General features: G+C 32.2%; 3 protein-coding genes across 4 annotated transcripts; 1 reads left to right on the plus strand and 2 right to left on the minus strand.

Annotated features, from left to right (window-relative positions):
• Positions 1 to 6,859: 6,859 nt before the first annotated feature.
• Positions 6,860 to 8,627, plus strand: LOC108194555 (GDSL esterase/lipase At1g71250). Of its 2 annotated transcripts, none has more exons than XM_017361543.2 (5): positions 6,860 to 7,106; positions 7,259 to 7,392; positions 7,525 to 7,767; positions 7,860 to 8,115; positions 8,238 to 8,627. In XM_017361543.2, the coding sequence occupies exons 1-5, from the start codon at positions 6,860 to 6,862 to the stop codon at positions 8,462 to 8,464; spliced, it is 1,107 nt and encodes a 368-aa protein (XP_017217032.1). In that variant the 3' UTR covers positions 8,465 to 8,627. The 2 variants fall into 2 exon arrangements, with proteins under 2 accessions (XP_017217032.1, XP_017217130.1); XM_017361641.2 differs by having other exon boundaries at positions 7,265 to 7,392.
• Positions 8,628 to 8,818: 191 nt separating this feature from the next.
• LOC108194741 (transcription initiation factor TFIID subunit 10-like) lies at positions 8,819 to 9,465 on the minus strand. The gene has a single exon (XM_017361819.2). It carries the CDS (start codon positions 9,463 to 9,465, stop codon positions 9,055 to 9,057), a length of 411 nt encoding a protein of 136 aa, XP_017217308.1. The 3' UTR covers positions 8,819 to 9,054.
• A 6,208-nt stretch (positions 9,466 to 15,673) lies between these two features.
• LOC108213930 (uncharacterized) lies at positions 15,674 to 17,094 on the minus strand. Its single transcript, XM_017385720.2, has one exon. The coding sequence runs from the start codon at positions 17,031 to 17,033 to the stop codon at positions 15,837 to 15,839; it is 1,197 nt and encodes a 398-aa protein (XP_017241209.1). The 5' UTR covers positions 17,034 to 17,094; the 3' UTR covers positions 15,674 to 15,836.
• Between the last annotated feature and the right edge of the window lie 7,422 nt (positions 17,095 to 24,516).

Raw genomic sequence — 24,516 nt, forward strand, 5'->3', positions numbered from 1 at the left:
AAACCTACAAGAACATGTGATCTCTATTAATTTTAATAATATAATTTTACAAGACACGAGATTCTGCTGCATTATATGTAATATTACAAAATATGAGATTCTGCTACAGTGCATATGTAGCTCATATAATATGTACATGTAAACTGTAGTAATAATAAATCAAAACATACACAATCGGTCAGCTCGTCATATATCGAAGTCCTGTTACAGTATATGTTGATAACATACGTTGATAACAGTGTTATAAAATCATAATAGATATATTCAATTTTTCCACATATCATGATTCTGCAGCACTATAATAAATTTACACACATATATATCACTTCGTCACACTATTGAGAGACATGAATTAAGGATCAAATGTATTTTTTTTGTCAGAACAATCAAATATAGTTAGTTTCATTAAAATTGATAAGGTGCGCATTGATTAAAAAAATACACACACAAACATATATATATTTAAATATGTACTATTTTAAAACACATTTATATGTTCAATTTCACACATTTAAATTACTTTCATTTAGTGACTATTAATGCGGTTCTAAGATTCTAAGTTTAAACACTTCAATATGAAACTTGACCCCGGGCAAATAATCTAATATAATATCTGAATGGACCCTGGACAAATAATCTGATATAAAATATGAACTCCGTTCAGAAGAGATCTCGAGATATTATTACTTTCTCTGTCCGATTTTATATGAATCACTTTTTTTTTTGGATGTCTCAAAAAAATGAGCCTTCCATTTATAACAATTATTTAAAATTATTACAACCCCACATTCATAAACCAACTTAATTTAATAGTACTCATTATTTTTTTGTGTTGTTAAGATTAAGTCAAATATTCATTTTTAAAAACCGTGCTAGATAAAAATGGTTATACAATATGAGATGAAGGGAGTAGTATTCAATCAAAAATATAAATGCTAGAAGAAATCTTCTCTCGAAAACGAAATAATGTCTGTTTTAGTCAAGAATGAAAAAGGACTTTCTCTATATTTACTTGCTCACAATAAAAAATTATATTTATACTTAGACGAATCTTTAATGCATAAATTTATACTTTTAGACATGTATTGACGAATAGTTTAATAAAATTATATTTGTTTCGTACTTATTTGTTTGAACTTATTATGGAGCAGTGGAGGTTGCTCTAACTTGAGCTAGTGGAGCAAATTTCAGTTACTTATTCTCAGTATTTAGTAGGTAATATGTGTTTCATCATTATGATCTGCATTAGTGTCTAATTAATATAATCAAAAAAGTTTTGAAGCTACATTATCAGAACTTAAAACGATTAGCGTTGACATTAATCTCAAACAAAGGAGATTAAGTTGACAATAAGCTGAAAATGCACATATGTTCCATTGTTGCCGACAAAATCTTCAGTAAAACTAGTGTCTGTATTATACTCCCTCCGTCCCTTTTTATCTGTCCATTTTGAAAAAAAAAACACATACCAAGGAATAATTGATTGTATGAACTTTTTCATTAAATACCTCTAATTAATATCTTGAAAATGGTGGAATACCCCTACTTTATGTCTTGAAAACATGAATTCAACCAAGTTTTAAATAAGTCAAGCCTTGAAAATTGAAATTATGGAGATATATTTGAAAAACTATCATTAAATTAGTTTTGAAAGTATAAATGGACAGATAAATAGGGACAAATTTTTACTTCCAAAGTGGACAGATAAATAGGGACGGAGGGAGTATTATCGTGGTGCAAAACTTTCTTAGTGCACTAATTAAAATGTTACTTGCAAAACTTAAAACGTTTGTCTCTATGCAAGAGTAAAGTACTTAAGTCGGCAATTGACATTATTAGTTTCGTAAACATCATTACGAAACTTATAATGCATGTTTAACGTATTACTTAAGAATTAATATGCATGGTAGCTAGTCATAGGTGTTGATCCCATGAATTGGATTCATGCACGCTCCGGCTAAAACTTGAATTCTCGACTTTTGTATGAAAATGTAGAAACTAAAAATGGTGAACTTTAATGAACTCTGGACTTGTGAGAGAAAAATTCTCAGGTTCTTTACGTTAGCTTTTGACACCAGGTTCTTTACGTTAGCTTTTGACACGTATTTTGAGTTAGAATATAGTTTCATAATAATTTTTAACTTTTTTTTCTGAAATAGAATTTGATGTTTATTTTTTTTATGAAATTTTTTAAAAAGATATTATACAACTATACTTTTTAGAAGTCTTAAAATACGTGTAAACAGTAAACGTAAATAAGACGCTGGGACGATAAGTAAAATTTTATGATTTTTTACTTCAACTTCGATACATGTTACTATTAGAACTTGAACTCTCGATCGTGATATAATATTATTGTTGTAAAGAGAGTAGAGGTTAACAATCTGTGTGTAAATAGGTTAACAATCTGTGTGTAAATTTTGTTAGAAGCAACCAAACATATGGACGTGATAATGGAGAGAATTGTAGGGCATAAAACCAAGTTACTGAGCAGAATGATCATCATCTACAATTATGATCATCCCCATTGACTTGGGAAAAGATGAAGAAAATAAAAGCATTTGACTTTGAGAAGGAAACATTTGTTCTGTGGTCGAGAGTCTCGTCAAAAACTTAATAATCTTGAACAAGGCTGCAAAGAAAAATGATTCCGAGAAATATTATAATGTGTGTGATTTTTGAATTTCGGCAGGTTTTGCGGCGCTTGACGTGCTGATTTGCTCGAACAATCAATCATCTGTTTTGTGAGGGCGTTATAGAAAATGTGTAGTAAAAAGGGTGATGAATAAATTACACAATTACTTAATAATTTTTTGATATTTATATACTATTTTGTAACGTTTTCGATGAGTTTTGACCTACGACTGTTTTTTCTAAAATTAAAAGTCAACTTTCTCCGAAACCTGGAGAACCTCCTTTTTCCGGAAAGTAGCTTTGGAGTTAAATTTTTTTTTTTTTTTTTTTTGCTTTTTATAACAGCAATACCAAGCCTAAATTGGCGTTATTCTGTGGGAGCTAGGTGACGTTTAATTTAACTTTTATTTACAAATTTTCGCAAGTCCTTATCAAGGTAGGATTAATCTTTGGGAAAATTATATATTTTCATACTTTTTTTTAGAGGGATATATTTAGGTTATGTTCGTCTGAGTTTAAAAGACCAACTTCTGGACTTATAAATGAGAAGCAATTTATTGGTATTGTTTGTATAGAAAATTTATAATTCAATTTTCGACTTATAAGCACGAATATTACAAGTTGAAAATGCTCGTTTTTTTGTTATCAACTTATTTTTATTTTTACATTTTGATTTTACAGAAATGTAAAGGACTACTATAAAAGATAATTTATAATATATTATTATATTAATAATTTTTTTACCCTATAAGTTATAAATATTCAAAAAAATCCAAACATATAAATTAAAAATTACTTTTTACTTATAAATAATTTGTCACTAATAAGCAATCAACTGTTTCTAAGTTAACCACAATGCCGATTATTAGACGACATGATTTCAAATATGACCTTATAAAATGAAAACTGATTTGTTAACGGAGAAATTCAGGAGTCAACAAAGTTGAGGTTGTTACTGTAATCGAGATATGTGGCGACGACTGAGATTGTAGGCTGACATTCGTAATTGTAAAGAAGATTAGGGTTTTTCCACAAGTCTCCCTTTCTCAAAAATTGAAACTACCTATAATATACCTACTTACCCCCTGTTTCTTGGGCTCAAGCCGTACATAGTTTTTGTCCAAAGAAACATACTAGGATTCGGTTTCCCTTCTATCACCTTTCTAGAAGGGCCCCAAAGCAATGAGGCCTAGTCATGGGTCTCGAAACATCTCGGTCGGTCCAGGACCTTTCAAATTATATTTGGGCTCGGACTTTCTCAGGCTCAACTTTACCGCCACTCCATAACTTACTCCAATTGCTAGGGTGCGCCCTTACTCCTTGATGAGGATAACCACTAACTCTATAGCAAGGGCTTCAAAAATATATTCATGAGAAGATCTTTCAAGCTCTCTAGTAAGAACAACCCACCAGAATACAGAATAAGACTCTCTCGACAATATCTCAATACTTCTTAATGAGGATGGTTCACCAGAATACAGAGTATGGTCTTCCAACCTCGACGACAAAACTCATCTATATCTAAAGACGTCCTCTTAAACATGAGATGACTTCTCCCGCTCTTCGAATTTTCATACTAATCATTTCCATATCGAAGAGTTCTACTTCCAATCAGGGTACACCCAAATTGGAGGTCTTTGTTGGAGGCGCTATATAAGTGGGCGAGCCCACTTCCTGAGAAGCCCAATTTTGATAATTTCCTGACCCTAACATCATATCTTCCGTGTTCAAGTGAGTTGGCCCATCAAGCAAGTCCTTATTGTATTTTGGGTATAACTACCTTTAGTTCTTTCTAACATTAGAAACATTGGAGATATCTAACTACTTCTAACAGTTCCATCCTTCCATGTTCTCATTGTTGCACATTGATGTATACATCTTGAATCGTGGGTGTCCCTCGACTTTGCGTCCGCTATGTTAATGACTTTTAGAATCCCTTGGCTGGGTAACACTTGTATTGTAGTTCAACAACTTTCATTTATTATTAAAGCTATTTTTTCAAAAAGTCACTTGTATTGTAGTTCATCAACTTTCATTTATTATTAAAGCTATTTTTTCAAAAAGTATAAATACAACCATTAGTACTTTATTTTCTACATTTCTCTCCAAATTTGCTGCTTCTTTCTCCTCCCGTCACTGTCGTTGCCCCTCCAGCACTCCATTGTCAATTCCACCATCGTTTGTTCAATCCTACTCATCTTAGCGTACATTTTCATATCTTCTTTTTAGATTTAAACAACATAATCTGCCATATTTAAGTACTTGCCTCTCCATTTTTTCATGTTCTTATTCTTTTAAATATATCTATATGTGTATCCATATGTTTGATCTGTTTCCCTTAGTTATAATATTTGAGTTGGTGTTTGTGAGGTGCGTTGTAATCATTCCTGCCACGACTAAAGTAGGGCGTACCAAGTTTTTGCAACGTTGTTGTTCAGATGTTTGCTTTGAGAATTTGTAAGCAGTTTTTTACCTGTAATCCAACAAACGCACGTTTCTTTTACAATGATATATTTATGATAATGTAAATTTTAATAAACGCACGTCCTTGCAACTGTCATCCGTGTGCCCTCTCCTTCTCTGTTATTTCATCATCACATACAAAATCTCTAATCTTCCTAAATCCAATGTTCCTTCACAGACCCGACACACAATATAGAGTTATAGAGTTATACCCACACACATGCCTAATTATATTGTTCAATTGAATCAATTCCATCAATTTACACCACCATAACTATTACTTGCATCTTTTAATTATATTATGGGGCCGTTTGGGTGAACTTAAAATAAGTGCTTATTGCTTAAAGTAAAAAAGTGAAGTAGAAGTTAGAAGCAAGTTAAGACTTATAAGTGATAAAAGTGTTTGAGAAATAAGTAGAAGCCATAAGACAAAAGCTAGTAATCGTAGCTTTTTTTTAAGTACTTCTTGACTTCTTACACAAACGGTACAAGTGCTTCTAACTTATAATTCAGAAGCCGGGCTTATAAGCCCGTGCCAAACACCCACAATATCTAATATACAATATAATCATTAAATTTCCTGCACTGAATTTCCTACACTTTAATTACCATAAATTTGGATCGAAGAGATTGCAAGTGAAGAGACGTCAAAAACGGAAAGGAGCACGGTTCTTACTTCCAGAGTCATCATATACGATGTTGTTCGGACAATTAATAACAGTTGTCCATTGATATTGTATCACTTCCTCTTTTTATTTTTATGCAAACGTATCATTTCACTTAGTGTAATTTTATATTAGAATCAAATGAATGAGTTTTATGATTTCTCGATTGGAGTTTGATTGGAGAAGGGCTCAAATCATTCGATGAGGGAGGATTTCACGACAAAAGCGAGTACATGTAAATAAATCAGGATCACTGTGATTAGAAAGACGGGAATCTCTTAGAAATTTGATACGATATGAAAGCGGAGGAAATATAAGTATTGAGAGAAAAGCATTTATAAGATTATAATTCAAATCTTTATATATAATTGGCATCGTGTATCAATAACAGAAACTACCTTCCGTAGCACAATCTAAAGCGCGCCCATATGTTCTGCTAAATGCTTGCATTAGAGTATCTCCAACCACGGAGACCCTTTTGCTAAAATCTTAGTTGTCATACCAAAAATAAAAATTATAGCTAATAGCTTCAAAAAATTCGCGCTCCAACCATCGCCATCTGTTATCCATAATTATAGTCAACCTCCTATGGTTATATTTGTCGATCCGCTATAAGTTTGTAAGAAAATCTGTAGGAAGATTACATTACTTATTATCATATTAAAGTGAGCTCTCCACTAAATTTAGCCTGAACAGCCGTTTTTGGATGGGTTTCTGAACGCTGGACAGACTCTTTTCTTTTGTCCAAGATCATCAATGGAAAACATGCACTCCTACTCCTGGTCTACAAATAGAACACATTTGTGCGTGAGTATTTCAATCTTGCATTTCATTATTTTTTTGTTAAAGAAGAAGTTGGAAGAGTTCGAAAATTTAAAAAGGCAAGCATTTTTACGAAGAGAACATGATAAATTATTGTCTTCTGTTTTGAACCCTAACCGTTTGAAATGGACGGTTTCAAAATCTCAACTACTTTACTTGCAAATGACATAGCATGACCTATCTCCATACTTGCTTAACAACTTTTTTTCAGCTTTACGATATTTATATCAACTACTTCACTCGAACAAAGCTGATATCAACTAAGAAACAGAGATATGGTTTCGAACTATGAGTTGATAATGTTGCTGGTGCTGTTTCTCCGCTGCTCGATCCATGATTCATTTGTAGAAGCTTCAGAGGTTCCAGCCATGTTTGTGTTTGGAGATTCGATTGTCGACACTGGCAACAACAATTTTATCAATTCTATTGCTAAAGCAAATTACTATCCATATGGCTGTGATTCCATCTCCGGACTTCCTACTGGCAGATTCTGTAATGGCAGAACCGTCGTCGATTTTATGGGTAATGTTAAGTCTTAGTAGCTACTTCAGCATTCAAATGAAGCCGCATGCGAATAGTCATATTTATGAGCAAATATCATATGAACTATCATTTTATGAAATCTGAGTCCCAAATGCTCAACCCTTAACAAATTTATACCTTAACAAATTTAGTTGCAGGAGAGATGCTGGGAATCCCAGCGCCTCCTCCCTTTGCAGATCCAGCAACAACCGGGGACAGACTCAGTGGAGGAGTCAGTTACGCTTCAGCAGCCTCAGGCATCCTGGAAGATACAGGAAAACACTATGTAATATTACTCCTACCTCTCTTACTATGACAATCAAAAATGAAAACTTCGTGCAATGTGATAATTTCTAGTTGATCAATACCATAAAGTTAAGAATCTAGTTTTTGCTGGTGAAACGGTATACTCATGCAGATAGAACGATTCACGTTGAGCCAACAAGTAGTGAATTTTCAGACTACACTAGACCAACTTCGAATACTGATGACACCAGAAGACCTCACTAAATACCTTGCAAACTCTTTCACAGTTATGGTGTTTGGTAGCAACGACTACATCAACAATTACCTCATGCCTTCCATGTATCCTTCCAGCTTTCGATACTCACCCCCTGACTTCGCCAACCTTCTCCTTGACCGCTATGCTCGGCAAATTGTTGTAAGTAAATCTATTACTATACTGTCTCACTCATCAAGCTAATAGTAAATGTATCTACCTTAGCACTATAAAGTCGAATATGTCATGTACAGGCACTGCATAGTGCAGGCTTACGAAAATTCTACCTAGCAGGAGTCCCTCCTCTTGGATGCATCCCTAGCCAACTGGCCATAGGCCAACCTCCACCAGGAAAGTGTGTGGACTATGTAAATCAGATTCTTGGTACATTCAACGAGGGGCTACGTTCACTAGCCATCTCATTGAACAGAGATCACCCTGGAGCAGTTTTTGTATATGGCAACATTTATGGTGTAGTTGGTGACATGATTTATAATCCAAGTAAATACGGTAAGAACTAATTAAATACAGCTTAGCAGGAAAAAATAAAAATTGAATACTTTTTTCGACCCAACATATTTGACAAATCTTTTCGGAAGTAAACTCATAGTGTTTTGTGTGCACGAGAACAGGATTAAGTGTTGTAAGTAGAGGCTGTTGCGGATCAGGAAGAAATCAAGGGCAATTAACTTGTATGCCTTTTCAGCCTCCGTGTTACAACAGGAATTCACATCTGTTTTGGGATGCCTATCATACTACTGAAGCTGCTAACTATGTAATAGCTCAAAGGGCTTATAGTGGACCACCTTCAGATTGCTTCCCCATGAATATTCAACAAATGGCTTCAATCAAAATTTGACATGTTCCCCTATCAGGTTCTTAAAATACTTCCTAGTACTAACACTAATTATAACGGAAGTTTCATTATCACGTGAAACTAAAAGATGAACAATCTCCTGTAAAATTCTATATCATATCACATTTTTCAGTCTGTACTCAGTCAACAATAAGTTTGCCTGTTATTTCTCTTCTTGTATTCATGTGAAATATTTATCTTTTTCACTTAAAATGGCAATGTAACAAAGTTCTCCAATGATGTAGTGTACTTCTTGAATGTACACTAAACAAATATGAAAACCTGGTATATTACTATACTTGGTTACTGATACTGCTTAGAAGATAAACTTTTTAAGTTGGCAAATATACCCAAACATAAAGAATAAGGCACAATACATAAAATTACGAATCCATGAACACCCAACTAAACATTATATCTTGATTCACAGTTTTCCTTGCATTCGGGTGAGAAATTGGACTAAAATGTAAATACAATTTGGAGATAACAGACATGGTCCAGAAAACAAAGTATTTCAGTACCTGCCCATGATGCCGCATTCATTTCCAACCAAATTACTGAAGGCAGATGATGTAAAAATTAGGTAGAGTTTCTCATTCGTCTCTTGAGGCAGCATCCAACCCAGCAGAAGGGCTATCAGCAAAGTACTCCTGATGCTTGACATTCACACCATACTCTTGCAGCGCTTTCGAAAGGTCCTCCATCGCCAAGGTCAGGCGTTTATCCTTTTGAAGCTTGTCTCTTTTATCTTTGACTACCGCAGCTTGTCTTGCTTTACAGTGCTGAAGAGCATCACTAGCAACATCTGCAATGAACTTCTGTGTAGCTACAGCTACCAACCTAACAAGTCGTACGTCTGGACACTGAAACCCACCTTTGGCCAGATAATGCTCAGCCAATTCATCTGGTATAGTGGGGGTATAGTCCAGTAAGGAAGCCAAGAAATTGGAAAGTGCAGCATCATCATCATGTTTGTTTTCCTCCAACTGTTGCCTTTGGTTCATTTTCTGTTCCTAAAGAAAGAACTTCTAAACCTAAGAGTCAGATGGTGGGATAATATTAAATACTATCTTGATAGAAGATAAGCAAAAAACTTCTGGGTTATACTTTCAGTTTGAAAACCTATTTCAGAATCCTTAAGAAAAGAAGATTGATGGCGTTTGGAATAATTTTCTGCTCTTACATACTGGCTTCTGTTTGGAAACGAAAACACATATATGCAACTACTTACATTCTTCGAAACTGAAAGCAGCATCACAGAATATTATTAAAAGGTTACAAAATATATATAATAAAAACTAAAACATTTTTTTTATCCCGTTATGCCTATAAAAGTTGCAGCTACTTTCAGCTATTACAAGCAATAGATTTACTAGTGGAAGTAGAGGCATATGAAACTAATTAACACAAAAAAAATAAGATCATGAATATCAAAATTCAAAGGTTGTTACCAAGCCAGAAACTTTAGAAGATTAAGAAAACCTGAATGTACGCCAGAAAAAAAGGTGCAGACTAAGACATATTTACTAATCAGTAGCACTGGAGAAAATGATTTTTGACTCTGGTCTCTGCTATGAAAATATCATAATACTTTATCTTTTCAGGTTTAATTTAGGAAGCAAAACTTTCACAGGTTTTAAATAATAAGATAGTTACCGATAAAAAAAGATACATGAAGAAAATTACAGAGAATGCAAATCAGGCCTTATTATATATTCTAAAAAACAAGGAAACGAGTGCAGGATGCGGGATACATAGATTTGAAAAATATGATGATACAAAGATTCAGGTGCGGGGTGATACGAGTACATGACATATATAATAATACCATAAAATATGTATCTTATGTAATAACAAAATATATTAACAAAATTAATAAAAATTTGGCGAATTGAATCAAATGTATACTTAAGTTAAAAGTTTCATTTTTGTATAAGCAAATATAGACATCGAATCTTAATACAATCTAAGTTCAAAATTAAATATAAAATAACATATTATAGGTAAAGTCGTGCAAGCATCCGAGTATCCCCAAGTATCCAAGTATTTTACATTGGATAATCCAAGTATCCCTGCTATCTACTTTAAATGGAATAAAGGAAACCTTATTTATTCTGAGAAGCTCCTGTCAAGTGTAATTTATAACGAGTCCCCATTCCTAAATAACTTTAGATTCAGATATGATGGACAAACATTCAAACAAGGGCCAACTGAATATATGTCATTGTACGACACATAAGTTAACATGTTCCGGAATCAGGAAACATAAACTATTTTCCATAACAGATGTCAATATACAGGTTACATTAAATTATACATCTGTTAGTAGACAATAAACGTAAACACACAGTCCAGACGTTAGAACTTAAAATGCAATTTTGTGATCAGAAGGTCCGCAAAAGATCAGAAAAATTTAATCAGCCTTATAAGTTTACCGTCCACATGATAAACACACACGAGAATATAAACACCTCATGTCCGACTCCTCTTTTCACCCTTTCTAATTTACTTCTTGATCATCACAGGAAAATTAACCCCATTTATTAAATATGAGAATACAAACGCCTCATGTGCGACTCATTTTATTCTTCCCTATTCTAGTTTACTTCTTAATCACCGCAGGAAAATTAACCACATTATTAAATATGACTGTGACCTAACAATCTGCTCAATCATTAATTCAATATAACCGTTCCAAAACCGCGAAATGTATCTAGTTAATAAACATTGCTTACAACTGTAGCATATTAAATCCAATCCAATATACAAATCAATAAAAGATCACAAATTTAGAACAACAAAAGATCACAAATGTAGAATTTCAGAGACAATATTCACCAAATCAAGAAAAACCAAATTCTAACATCATGTAATTTAACCACACAAAAAAAGAATTATGCTACTGGGCTCATAAGAATTTAATTACATATATGACTAATATATTTCAAGACAGTATTTCACCAATTCAAGAAATACCCAAATCCAAGAAACACAAAACAATACAGAACTATCATAAGTCATGACAAGAAATTAATCACCCAAAATAAGAATGAAGCCACTGGGCTACCAAGAATTCAAGTAGATAATCTGAAACGGCATCATAAAAAATAGGCTAGGGTTTGGTAATGAAACATGTAAATTTGATGTGACAGAAGAAAGATCGTACCTTTATGAATTAAGAGTGAAATTTGTGGGGGCGTGTCTAAGAAAGAAGTGGCTCCAGGGAGGGTTTTAATTGCCGGGAAAAGGGATAGAGTGTTTGTGTGCAAATAATCGGGTTGGGTATGAACCCCGCTTTTAAAGGATAGAGTACCATATTATAATTAAGGGGTGTAATCGAGCCGAGCCGAGTCAGAACACTCCCAGGCTCGGCTCGAGCTTGACTAAAAAGTTCGAGGCTGAGGCTCAGGCTCGAGCTCGAGTTCGACCGAGCCTTTAATTTTAAGTTCGAAGCTCGGCTTGTAAATAGTTCGATAGGCTCGAGTTCGGCTCGAAAGCTCGAATCGAGTCACCAAATATTGACAAAAACTCGAAATATGTTCGGTTCGACTCGAGTTCGATTCGATTAATATATAAATTATAAATAAAATATTAAATATATTTGTGAAAAATATTTATAATAAAAAAAATTAAAAAATAATAGAAGCTCGATAAGGTTCGCGAACCTTACAAGCCGAGTGATTTGAAGCTCGAGCTCGGCTCGGTAAAACATCCAAATAGCTCGAGTTCGAGCTCGGCTCGATTATTACCGAATCAAATTCGAATATTTTACAAGCCGAGCTCGAGTAGTTCACGAACCGTTTGGTTTGTTTACACCCCTAACCATACCTACTCAGTATTCCCGCTTAGAGCAGGGTCTGAGGAGGGTAAAATGTACGCAGCCGGCAGCCCTGCTCCTACCCTTAAAGTAGAGAGCCTGTTTCTGTGAAGACCACCGGCTTAGTGCACAACAATAAATAAAATAGTGTGTGATACAATATAAACGTAGTATCTTAGCCCATGGCCTTCTTTACACGGGACTTACCTTTGCCCATGATTTTGTTACATGGGACTTACGTGTGACCAATGTTCTCCACCAATTGAATGATTTGAACGCTTTTCAGAAGATGATAACTTGAAAATGGACTCTGCCTCGAATATGATATTAAATGAAACCAACACCCATGTGCCAGAAAAAGTTTATGATTTCTAAACAGTTCCGTTTGTCCATGATGGGTCCATTGTTTAATCATTCAGAATCCATAAATATCCAAAACATGTGATTACATGTGCCGCACAAAGCCGCTGAAAATATGAATGAAATCTTGAAGATGGGAGAGAAGAAAATGAGAGCGGTTAGAGCGGTTTCATCGTCCAATTCAACCTGTAAATCCAAATATTATCTAACTAATTTGAAATTAAACTGAAATATTATTAATTTAAACCTTTTTAAAGGATAGAGTGTGCGCGCGCAAATAATCGGGTTGGGTATGAACCGCCGCTTTTAAAGGTTTCCGTTTTTCTCAAAATATATACCGCAAGAGTATCTCCGACGCTAAATATGAAACTGTTAGCTAAAACATAATTAGCTAAAAAAAATTGAGTCTGTAAGGATTTTTCTCCCGTGGATATTAGCTAAAACAATTAGCTATATTCAAAATATTATTTTAAATGTCAATTATAAATATACAATAAAAAATTTATTTAATTGTTACTCTATATTATTGAAAACAAAATAATATCTATAATAAATAATGATTAATTGTAATAATTTAACATTTTTATATTATTATATTATAATTTTTTAAAAATTTTATTGATAATAAAATAACATTTTCACATAATATTACATAACAATATTATTTATAAAAAAACCATAAATAATACATATATACTTGCAATAATAATAACAGTACCTTAAATATTTAAATTTAAATATTGTAAAAATGATTTAAGGTAGAATGTTATATGCTATAAATAAAAAAATAAAATTTACAAGGACAAGAATCAAAGTTAAAGTGAAATATTTTAAGCTAATTATCTTTTGATAAAAAGGGTTTGAGAAAATCAAAATTAGAAAGTTAATTATTTTTTATTTAATACAGGTGAAAATAAAAATATAATTAATAAAAATATATATACTGATACTCCTATAAAAATAATAACTTGAAAAAACTAATTAACAAAACTTACTTATATTATGTAAAATATTTACTAATTTTCTTTGTCACAATTGACATTAAATAACTATATAAGTTATATTAGTTTTATTATATTATTTTTTATTATAAATATTTTTACACTTAACAATACATAAAATTAAATTATAAAAATAAAAAGTTATACAAATATATATAATAGAATTATAATATCATAATACATATATAATATAATATAGACACCTAGGTTGGATGGAGCAGAGGTAAATGTTTTTTGAGTTAAATTTTAAAAGAAAATGACGGAGATATGATATAGATCATTTAAAAATATTGTTAACATGTCTCTGGAGTTAGTGTTTTTTTTACATATAAGTATATGAGCTGACATGCAAATGTTAAAACTCTGCATTGGAGATGCTCTAATATAATTAGACCGCGTTGGAAATATTTATGGTCTGTTTGTTAATTTGAATTTTAGTTAAAATTCTAGATTTGGACTCCCAAAAGAAAAATTAATAATATTACTCAAGCAAAATTAATAATAGAATTAGTAAACTATCGTACTCAAAGATAAACTCCAGGAGACAATATTATATATAAAGTTGTAGACATATATTATATCACCATAATATTACAGATTATCACTATATTTTAATAATACCAAAAAAAATAATATAATATTAATAATCAAATCCAGACCTAATGCTAAAAAAAATATTATAATGTTAATAATCAATCCAAAGCTAACGTTAGTAACAAAAAAAAATCTGAACCTAACATTAGTGACAAAAAGAAAAATAATTATATATTAATGGCAAGTTTCTAAATATACAATAAATTGACTGACGAAAAAATCTATTTTCCTTATAGTATTTTAATTTTTAAGAAATTACTAGTCATCATTTAGTTCATATAAAATAATTATATTATAATCATCTTCTATTTTCAAAAACTTTCTCCCTCAAAACCTATTTAAAATTTATTATTATGATAATGAGGAACAAGTATTGTTGTTAAATTGATATATATATATATATATATATATATATATATATATATATATATATATATATATATATATTGAATTCTTGTTAAATTGATATATAAATCAATAAAATTCAGGGCTTTTTTTATTCATAACCAAGTTTTCAATCTTATTTTCAAAAATACTACATTGTCCAATCTTATTTTCAAAAAAACTACCTTACGGATTCCAAATATGAGGTCGAAAATGACATTTGAAAACTGGAACTTGAAATCAGGATTTGTAGTTGCATATATGGTTGCATATGAGGTTGTATTCAATTGATTCTATTATAATCTAATGACCCCGCCAGGGGCACCCATACATGAGTGGTAACTTACAGTTTTCCGTTGCATATGAGGTTGCATAGCAATTAAATGCAAATGAAAACTGTAAGTTATGGGTGCCCCTGGTTGGGTCATTAGATTGCAATACAATCAACTGAATGCAAACTCATATACAACTAAATGCAATCTCATATGCAACTAAATGCAACTGAAAACTGTAAGTTACAACGGATGAATGTTGTGCCCCTCGCGGCGGGACCATTGGATTACAATCAATCAACTGAATGCAACCATATGCAACTAAATACAACCATATACAATATATATCGATTCCAAAGATGAGGTCGAAAATGACATTTGAAAATTGGAACTTGAAATCAGGATTTGTAGTTGCTTATATGGTTGCATATGCAACCACCGTATTTTTGGAAAATATTTTCAAAAATATAGTATATTTGAATTTTTTTAGAGAAAGTAGTATTTTTGAAAATAAAATTAGAAAATGTAGTATTTTTGAAAATAAGATTGAAAAAACAGTATACAAAGTAATTCTCCAAGACATGATTTTTAACAATATTATAAAAGAAAGTTCCGGGACAGTGCTGGGTTTACTCTAAATAATCATCGGCTCTGTAATCAACTTTACGGGCATGAGATAACATATTATTTTATTGTAATTTGTAAGTGTGTTTTCATAAATTTCAAAAATTATGCCTTACAACCTTACAAAAAAATAAATAAATTATGCCTTACAAAGGTATCCTAATTCTGAACTGTAATTCTTTTATTGTTTCTTTAAGTATGTAACTCTCAAGTGTAAGACTCCATGGCCATGAAACTTGGAAGAAAATTACAATAATATTGTAATGAAAAGTGACACAGGTTAATATACAATTTGAACAACTCGAGAATAGTATAATTTAAATCTAGCATTTTTTGCCCTCTGAACCATCCTCTTCTAGGTAAGCTTTCTTCCTCCTCTCCACCCTATCCAACAGACAAATCACAAAGAAACACGTGGCATAAACCGCCTGAACCTTCCAGCTACTCTTGGGCGCTTGATGTAACAATGCCATATGCAACACAGTCATATAATAATGTAACCCAACAGCAAAGCCCACAAAGGCCTGGCCCAAACTCAACACCTTCGAGCCCAGCCCAGTATTCATCGAAAACACCAAAATCATGTACATTACCAAGAGCAGAAGGTACAACATGTAAGCAAGTGTCTGCACCACTTGAATAAAAATGTACATGGTTGGCCAAGTCATGTAGAAACACTTTAGTGGCTCAAGACCGGTCAACAAGGCCGAAAGAGAGAGTATAAAAAAATATATGTATAAATAAATATGGACGAAAATTAATATTTTCTGGAGCGAAAAATAAGCTTTGATACGGTTGAAAATGAAGGACACGAGAATGAGAGGGATGAGAATGAATGCACAAGAAACTACTGACGCAATGGCCGGCGCGTATTTTTTACCTACTAGGGGTGTAACGTTTTTTGTGATCTGCTTATTGGCTTTTTTGATATAAACCTGCGAAGTCGATGAGATTTTTTGGATATCGGGCATTAAATTCTCTTGAAATCTTGTGGTGAGATCGGTGAATTCGGATATCAAATCATCGTCGCTTATTTCCACGTCGGCCCAAATGGATTGTATCGGATTTTGAATATCAACAGACGCGGAATGTTGTAATGGTTGTTTGTGCGTGTCACTGGGTTTGGACTGGAGGGAGGAAATTTTGGTCGAATTTGATGGTTTTGAGGTGGAATTGAGCTTCTTGACTTGGGTTTTGATTGTTAAGGCTGAAGTTGTGGTTGGTTTGATGAGTTTGGTTTTGTTTTTGGCTAATGAACCCTCTTTGATGATTTTGGTCTGGTTTTTCGACGAGACATTATTGTTTGCTATCTTCTTCTTATTGATTGGCAAGTCATGATCACTCATAGCTTCGCCAATTGCCCTGCCTGCACCATCTTCGTCTTGTCGAATTTCGAGTAATTTTCGATTACTAAAATACCCTTCATTGCTGTGAGCTTGAGCAGTGGCAGCTCGGATGGAAGAGCAGGTGATCAGAAGACATGCAAGAGCAAGAAAGATTGGTCTCAGAAGTGGAGCCATGTAAAACAAGTGTGGATATTGAGAAAGGCCCTAGTTTAGAGGGTTATATACAAGAGAGTAATGGGTATTTTAATTAGTGGAATGATTAACAATTTGTAATAAAAAATAATTAAATTATTAATATAGTGGGATGCCTATATGAGATAATGTGATTGGTAGTTGTGGTGTATGTGAAAGGATATGGGAGCTTAGGAAGACTTTTGGTGCAGATGTAGTAGAGTCCAGAAGATGGCGACGCCAGTGTCATGGGTTGAACTATCGATTTTTGTGGAATTTCTACGCGGATATTTCAGTTCTTAGTGCCTTTGTGCCGGCCAGTATGCTATCAAACAAAAGCCGTTTAGGAAAAAATGCATACATAAAACTACTGTATTTTTCGGTGATTACCAAATAAATTTTGAGTAAATATCTATGTTAAATCTTGTGAAGGCACTTTTAGTACTCCCTCCGTCTCTTAATACTTTTCCCATTTGTACTTTTCACGTTTGCCAACGCACACTTCTAATCATTAATATCTTTAGTTTCGTATTAGTATTAAATATAAAAATTTCACCGTATTAAAATACTTATGAATACGAATCCAACAAGATCACTCATGACTATATTTAGTCTTATAGATGAGACGTAAATTAGTAATTTGTCTCATGTTATGAACAGTCCCGACATTTCAAACGAGAAAAGTAAATAGAAACGGAGGGAGTATAAATTTAACATATAGAATATTTTTTAGTGTTAAATTCGAGTATTGTAAGAATCATTAATCAGACTTAATTAATAAAGTAAGGAACAAAAGCTAATCAGGAATTAATAAAATAATTAATTATACATAATCAAATATTTAATCCGTTTGGTGAGCAACGAAGATCAATCATCGACTTTTACAATAATACTAAGAGGTTGTTTAGGATTTAAGTCATAAGCTTAAAATTCTTCTGACATTAAGCTGAAAAACATCTGTTCGTGTAAATAGGCAGAAACCGACTTAAATAAAAAATAAATCATATGCAACACTTTTTTTAAGTGCTTTCGGACTTATTTTAGCATTTTAAATTGTTTAAATTTTTACGTAATGTTTGACAAAATAAACAGAAGTGTTTCTTTTGAATTTTTTAAGTCAAAAGCTAGAAGTCAGAAATGCTAATTTTTCCTACACTTTTTTAGTGATTTGTATTTTGTTGCGAGGTTGGTGCGTTTGAACCGATTATAATGCATAGTCATACTTTTAAAATAATATATTATTATTCTCTTTAGATAAATAAACCTACACTTCCTTAATCTACAAGTTGGTGCGTTTGAACCGATAACAATAAATAACCATATTTTAGAAATGACATATTATTATTCTTTTTAAGTAAATAAATATATTATATTAATATAATAATATATAATATGAAATATTTGTACAAATCTTTACATATTTGAAAATTTTAACATGCCCAACACTTTTTAATTGTTGTACAGATTAATACTCATTTTGATCTTCTACCTAAAAATAATCGTTGAATGAATGAATAATCATTTCACTCGTCTAGCGATTAAAAAGTGTTTGAGTGTAAAAATTAATATCATCTTGACTCGACAGCTGATAAATGTATATTGCATAAGAAGTCCCCCAACATACACGTGCGACTACCCAAATCCTCCTCAAACCATTCTTCAAGTAATTTACACTAACTCGACCCAAATTTTAAAAGCTTTATTACAGAAAATGTTAACTTACAAATTTAAATTACCGAATACTCAACTGACTTATAAATAAAATTATTTAAAAACTGAATAATTAATGAGTGTATTTTCTTCAAACATTTTAATAAATTATAAGTCTTAACTCTTTTATCATTTATAATCTGTTTCGATAATTTAAACAATAAATAACTTGTTTCAAGTCTAGTAAACAGTTTCATTTGGACGCATTACACTGCACATAGAATTTCCAGTGCTTGCAAATTTACCGCCAAATTGAATGTATAGAATATTTTGGTACTTAATAAAATCGGGAATGACCGGTAGCCTAACACAGAATAAAGTTGGTGGTTTTGAGTACTTTCGATCAAAAGTCCAACTCCTACCTGATTCACTGAATTGCATTTGAACTTAATTCTTAAATAATAATTTTTTAATTATTCTTTATGTTTTCAGAACGATGCTATATATGCCATTAAATAAATCATGTTACTAACTGAAAATTATTGAAAATCAAGTCAACTTCACCCCATTAGTTGAAATAGTTGACAATTGCATGCTTATCTATATTATTATACACAAGTTTATAATTCTGCACGGTCGCCCGGAGACAAACATGTTGGTCCCAAATACTAATCAGAAATATTTTATTTTTTAATAATTCCAATATAAATATAATTTCTCATCAGACATATCTTAAGATATTTATTTTATTACACATATGTGTAGGGCTGTTTAACGAACCGAGCTGTTCACGAACAAGCTCGAGCTCGGCTCGTTAAGAGCTCGTTCGGCTCGGCTCGTTAAGTTAACGAGCTCGAGCTCGAACACAAAAAATTGTTCGTTAAGTAAACGAGCTCGAGCCGAGCTTTTAGTATGTTCGGCTCGAGCTCGGCTCAACCTCGGCTCGTTAAAGCTCGAAAAAATATAATATTTTTGGTTTTTTTTATATTTATATATGTTATTGAACTCAGAATTCAACATATAATATACATATATATATAGATAGATAAATTTTAGTGATGTTTGGTTTGCTATTTTAACAGTCAGATAGAAGTTTGAATAGTATCGCTAACTAGTGTTTAATATTAATTTAGTGTTTCGATATTTTAAAAAATATTTTTTACCGATCCAACAGTATGGATGTTAACATATATACATTTTGGTGAGATAACCAAAGTTTCAAAAATATAAATAAATTAATTGGTTAGCTATTTTAAGAGTCAACTAGCGGTTTGCCCTTTTTTTTTTTGGCTCGACTCGACTCGGCTCGGCTTGTATTTGTTCGCGAACAAACTCGTGTTCGGCTCGTTAGTTAACGAGCTCAAGCTTGAACACAAGTTTTGTTCGATAAGAAAGCTCGGCTTGGCTCGGCTCGTCAGAAAAAAAATTAAAGTTCGACTCGGCTCGGTTCGTGAACAGCCCTACATATGTGTATGTGGTGTTATTAAGTAGGTCAGGATCGCCAACCTAAAATCGGAAGTTTGTCAAAAATAGAGGTAATGAATTTAATTTATCAAGAAGTTCTGAAAACATAAATTGTCATGATTTTTACTGGTACAAAAGTGAAGATTTATAAGAGTGAGATTGTGATTTTTAGATAACTCTAACAAAAAAGGCTTGGGTTATTTTTTTTTATTATATGTGATTGTTTGCAAATTTTTATCAATATGCTATAGCTCCAAAAATTCATATTAATCCATATTTGGGTGTCTTGTTTATTCATTAACATGACTTACATAATTTATAGTGACAAATAAGTAATATACAATTCATTTATTCGATTGAGGTTTGATCATGATAAATATATATTGACGCTGATCTCTAATGAGAAAATTTTGAAGAATGTGAATTATTATCCTGTAATATTCTATTATTCACCGAATTATATAGTAACAAAATGTACTAGTTCATATATACACTTATCATCATATATAAATATAGTCATTCAGATATATTTGTTAACTTTAACATATTTTTAAAGTTTTATTACTCTCTCCGTTACTTTTTAGTTGTCCACTTTTGACTTTCAATTGTCAAATTGACCTTTTTTGACAAAATAGTACGGACAATTTTTTAATTATTTTAAAAAACTGAAAATTGCATTCTAAAATTTATTATTTGTACTTTACAATGATATAATTTTTTTAACTATTTTTTCAACTATGCGATATATACAAAATTCAGTCAAATTATACTCAATTTGACCGTCCAAAGTAAAAAATGGACAACTAAGAGGAAACGGAGGAAGTAATATGATATTCAGTTTAACGTTAAATATTTAGTTTGACGTATAATATAATTTGACGTTAATGTTATTGACATATAACAAATTTATGTATCACATATTATCTGTAATATAAGTTTTTCATCCCATTTAAAAGTTTGAACTTTGATATATTTAAAAATGAAAATAATTTTATCTATTAAATTTATTTGTCAAATGACAACAAAATGAAGATGCCAGTGTGGAGGGGGCCAAAAAAATACTAGCATAATATAATTTCTCATCTGACATATCCTAAGATATTTATTTTATTACACATATGCATCGGTGGTGTTATTAATTAGGCCAGGATCACCAACCTAAATTGGAAGTTTGTCACAAAGTCCACAAAAATTTAGAAGCTGCCAAGTCAACCCTGCTCATGGTTATTGACTTGGTTACATCCACTTCACATCTCGAGTCTGGTGGCTTTGATCGGTCAAAACTTTTCTATTAGAGTTTCGAACATGTTGGTACGGGTTGTGATTTGTTTCTCTGTCGGTGCCTCATTAATTTTAACATTCTGTTTGCTAATAGTAATACTCCCTCCGTTTCTTTTTTCTTTTCTTGTTTCTAATGTCGGTACTGTTCATAACATGAGACAAATTATTAATTTACTTCTAATCTATAAAACTAAATATAGTCATGAGTGATCTTGTTAGATTCGTATTCACGAGTACTTTAATACGATGAAGTTTTTATATTTAATGCTACTACGAAATTAAAGATATGAACGATCAAAAGTGTGTGTTGGCAAACGTGAAAAGTACAAACAGGAAAAGTATTTAGAGACGGAGGGAGTATATTTTATGTATTAAACTATTACTCCCACTAATATATTTTATGTATTAACTATTATTCTCTCCGTTGCTCTGATTTCTATACATTTCTCTTTTTTGGATGTCCCACTTAATTTTATACATTTTAAAACCTTCTCAAAGTGGTAACCTTTATGATATAAAAATTCCAATTACTCACTACTTTCATGCATTTTTACAAATCTATTAATTATATATTGATGAATTCCACCACTTTACAATTTTTCTTTCTTTTTCCTCTTACTTTATACTCCTTCTGTTCCTCTCATTTCTTTACACTTTTTTTGCATTGCTCGACACGCATTTTAAGACGCTTATAAAACATAATTCTATAACTTTTGTTTGAAATTTTTCATTTTTTATAAAAGTTTAGACATGAAATTTTTATTCAGAAGAAAAAAATGTTCAAAATTATTTATCAAACTATATTTTATTAGAGGTGTGCCGAGTCTCGTCCCCAATGTAAACAATTGAGGGGACATAGAAAGTATTACTTTATACACTTTTTTTGATCTGCGTGTTCAATCTAAAGGTATACATATCCATATCAAAGGGATGGATGGAGTATGGTCCATTAATTCGGTTCAATGAGCTTTCTCAGTTGTGTCTGTATTTTCAGAGCTCAAAGTATCTGCATATAAAAACATGTCAAAAAAGTTCCCCCGGTAAAACGAATAATTAAGATTGTGCTCTCGTGTGTAACTGATAAAAATTAGAGACAAAGAAGGATCAAATGATATGTAAGATTCGAGTCCAACGCGAAACCATGTTTTTAAAATATATTTACATTCTATTATGTCCAAAATTGGTTTGGATCCTGACAAGTCCACATTTGAATATGGGACAAGTTTCATGGAGATATATGATCCATCATGGAAATATATGGTCCATCATGTATGCTGTCAAAATAGTCTGAAGCTGATGTCTCCAGATACATCAATATTAAGTCCACTACTACTTGATGGTCCATGAGATAAACAGTTACAGCTCTTCCTGTAAATCATTTATTTATTGAACTGCTGCTCAAGCTTTTTGTTTATACACTATGTTGCTCTTTCACGTAACAAGGAACTTACTACCTGGAGAATCCAACCACTATCAAAGAAGCTGAACTGTGAAAAAATCTGGTGAAGCAAATTAAATAAACAGCGAAAACAGCACAGGACAACTTAACTTTTAACATGAAGTAATTAGCTAGGCAAATGAATTTCCAAATTTCAAGTACAATATTCCAAGGATTATTGTTAACAAAAAATGGCCATGAAATTTGTGCAGAAAATAGAAATTACATAAGTCTCCCAAATTTTCACCTTCAATTTTCTGAAAGGAACTTTCAAAACCTTCGCTTTAGTAAGTGTATAATAGGCTTTAAATTGAAACCTTAACTCTATCTCCACTTTTCATTGAGATTCATGAATGTCATAGACTCATAGTTCTGTGTCTTACCCTCTGTTTTATTAGTAAATACAGCCCTAATGTGAGAATATGGCTCGGTGTTTTTGCATGTATAAGCAACCCAATGCCTGGAACCTAAGAAGTTATCTTCCAAGATTGATGGAATGTCAAAAGAGAGTGTACCCGCGCTGCATTTCTTGTTGAACCATTCTGCAAATTTCTGGTTTGGTAAATGAGCTTTGAATGAAGAGTAGCAGTTTAGTTTCCTGTTATTAAAAAAAAGGGAAGATTGATATTAGTGTGATTGAAGTGAACAAGGTAGCACAAATGAACCTGAAGCAAACTATCCATCAAGATGACTTCTAAATTGTTATTCCTAACAAGATGCAGATGTTTCAAGTCCTTCAAGATGGACCTATCTGGTAAATTTTGTAGGCTGGTGCAACCAAAAACATCAAGTTTCTCCTGATATGGAGGAAGTAAAGTGAGTGACTGAAGGCTAATGTATCTCTCGAGGCACAAACTTTCAAATGTTCCCAGCTAGAAAAATCAGGTGGCTGTTCCGAGGAAGCATGCTTATATACCTTCAGCTCTTTTAGATTCAGAGGAAGTTCTGGATAGGAGAGCCCAAAACTTGTGCAGTTATTTTAATGTACAGCTTAGAGCATCTCCAAGAGTCTCCGAGTTGGCTCTTATACATAATTTAAAATATTAAGTACTAGTAAGTTAATATAAAACTAAGAGTGCCAACTCCAACAATGCTCTTTATATTTGCTCTTAACTTATATTTTATTCATATTTTGAATTCAAATATTTGTCATGTAGTGGGAATCTAATGTAAGAATTGGAGGAAATTATTATTCTATTGATATACAAAATTACAAATAGTTAAGAGCCAACTAGCGGCTCTTAAATTAGAGGAGAGAGAAGAGGCTCTTAAGGTTGTTAGAGCCTCTTGGAACTCTATTTTTTCTCATCCTCTTTATATATGGATTTAAGAGCTAGTTTAGGAGTCTCTTCAAGATGCTCTGAAAGGCTAAACAGTTTGGTTGAAAGAACCTCTAGCAATCATCAGTAAGATGTAATCTTACCAAAGAAGACATATTTGAAATAGTAGTCTCGCATAATCTTTATATCACATTTCAGACTAAAATCTTCCAAATTCATAGTTTTCAGCATATCAGGCAAATTAATTATAATCAAGTTCAAACGCCGCTAAGCATTTCATATACCCTAATAGCTCAGGTAACTTTCTAAGCTTCTTGCAACTGACCAAATTTAAACTCGACTAGTTCCATCAGGTGAACAATTAAACCTGGAA

This window comes from Daucus carota, chromosome 1 (genome assembly GCF_001625215.2).
Source record: "Daucus carota subsp. sativus chromosome 1, DH1 v3.0, whole genome shotgun sequence".
In the NCBI taxonomy this organism is placed as follows: domain Eukaryota; kingdom Viridiplantae; phylum Streptophyta; class Magnoliopsida; order Apiales; family Apiaceae; genus Daucus; species Daucus carota.

Coding starts and splice junctions, on each gene's coding strand:
- LOC108194555 (XM_017361543.2), top strand. CDS start 6,860: ATGGTTTCGAACTATGAGTTGATAATGTTGCTGGTGCTGTTTCTCCGC. Junction 7,107..7,258: donor AACCGTCGTCGATTTTATGG/GTAATGTTAAGT, acceptor TAACAAATTTAG/TTGCAGGAGAGATGCTGGGA. Junction 8,116..8,237: donor TTATAATCCAAGTAAATACG/GTAAGAACTAAT, acceptor GCACGAGAACAG/GATTAAGTGTTGTAAGTAGA.
- LOC108194741 (XM_017361819.2), bottom strand. CDS start 9,465: ATGAACCAAAGGCAACAGTTGGAGGAAAACAAACATGATGATGATGCT.
- LOC108213930 (XM_017385720.2), bottom strand. CDS start 17,033: ATGGCTCCACTTCTGAGACCAATCTTTCTTGCTCTTGCATGTCTTCTG.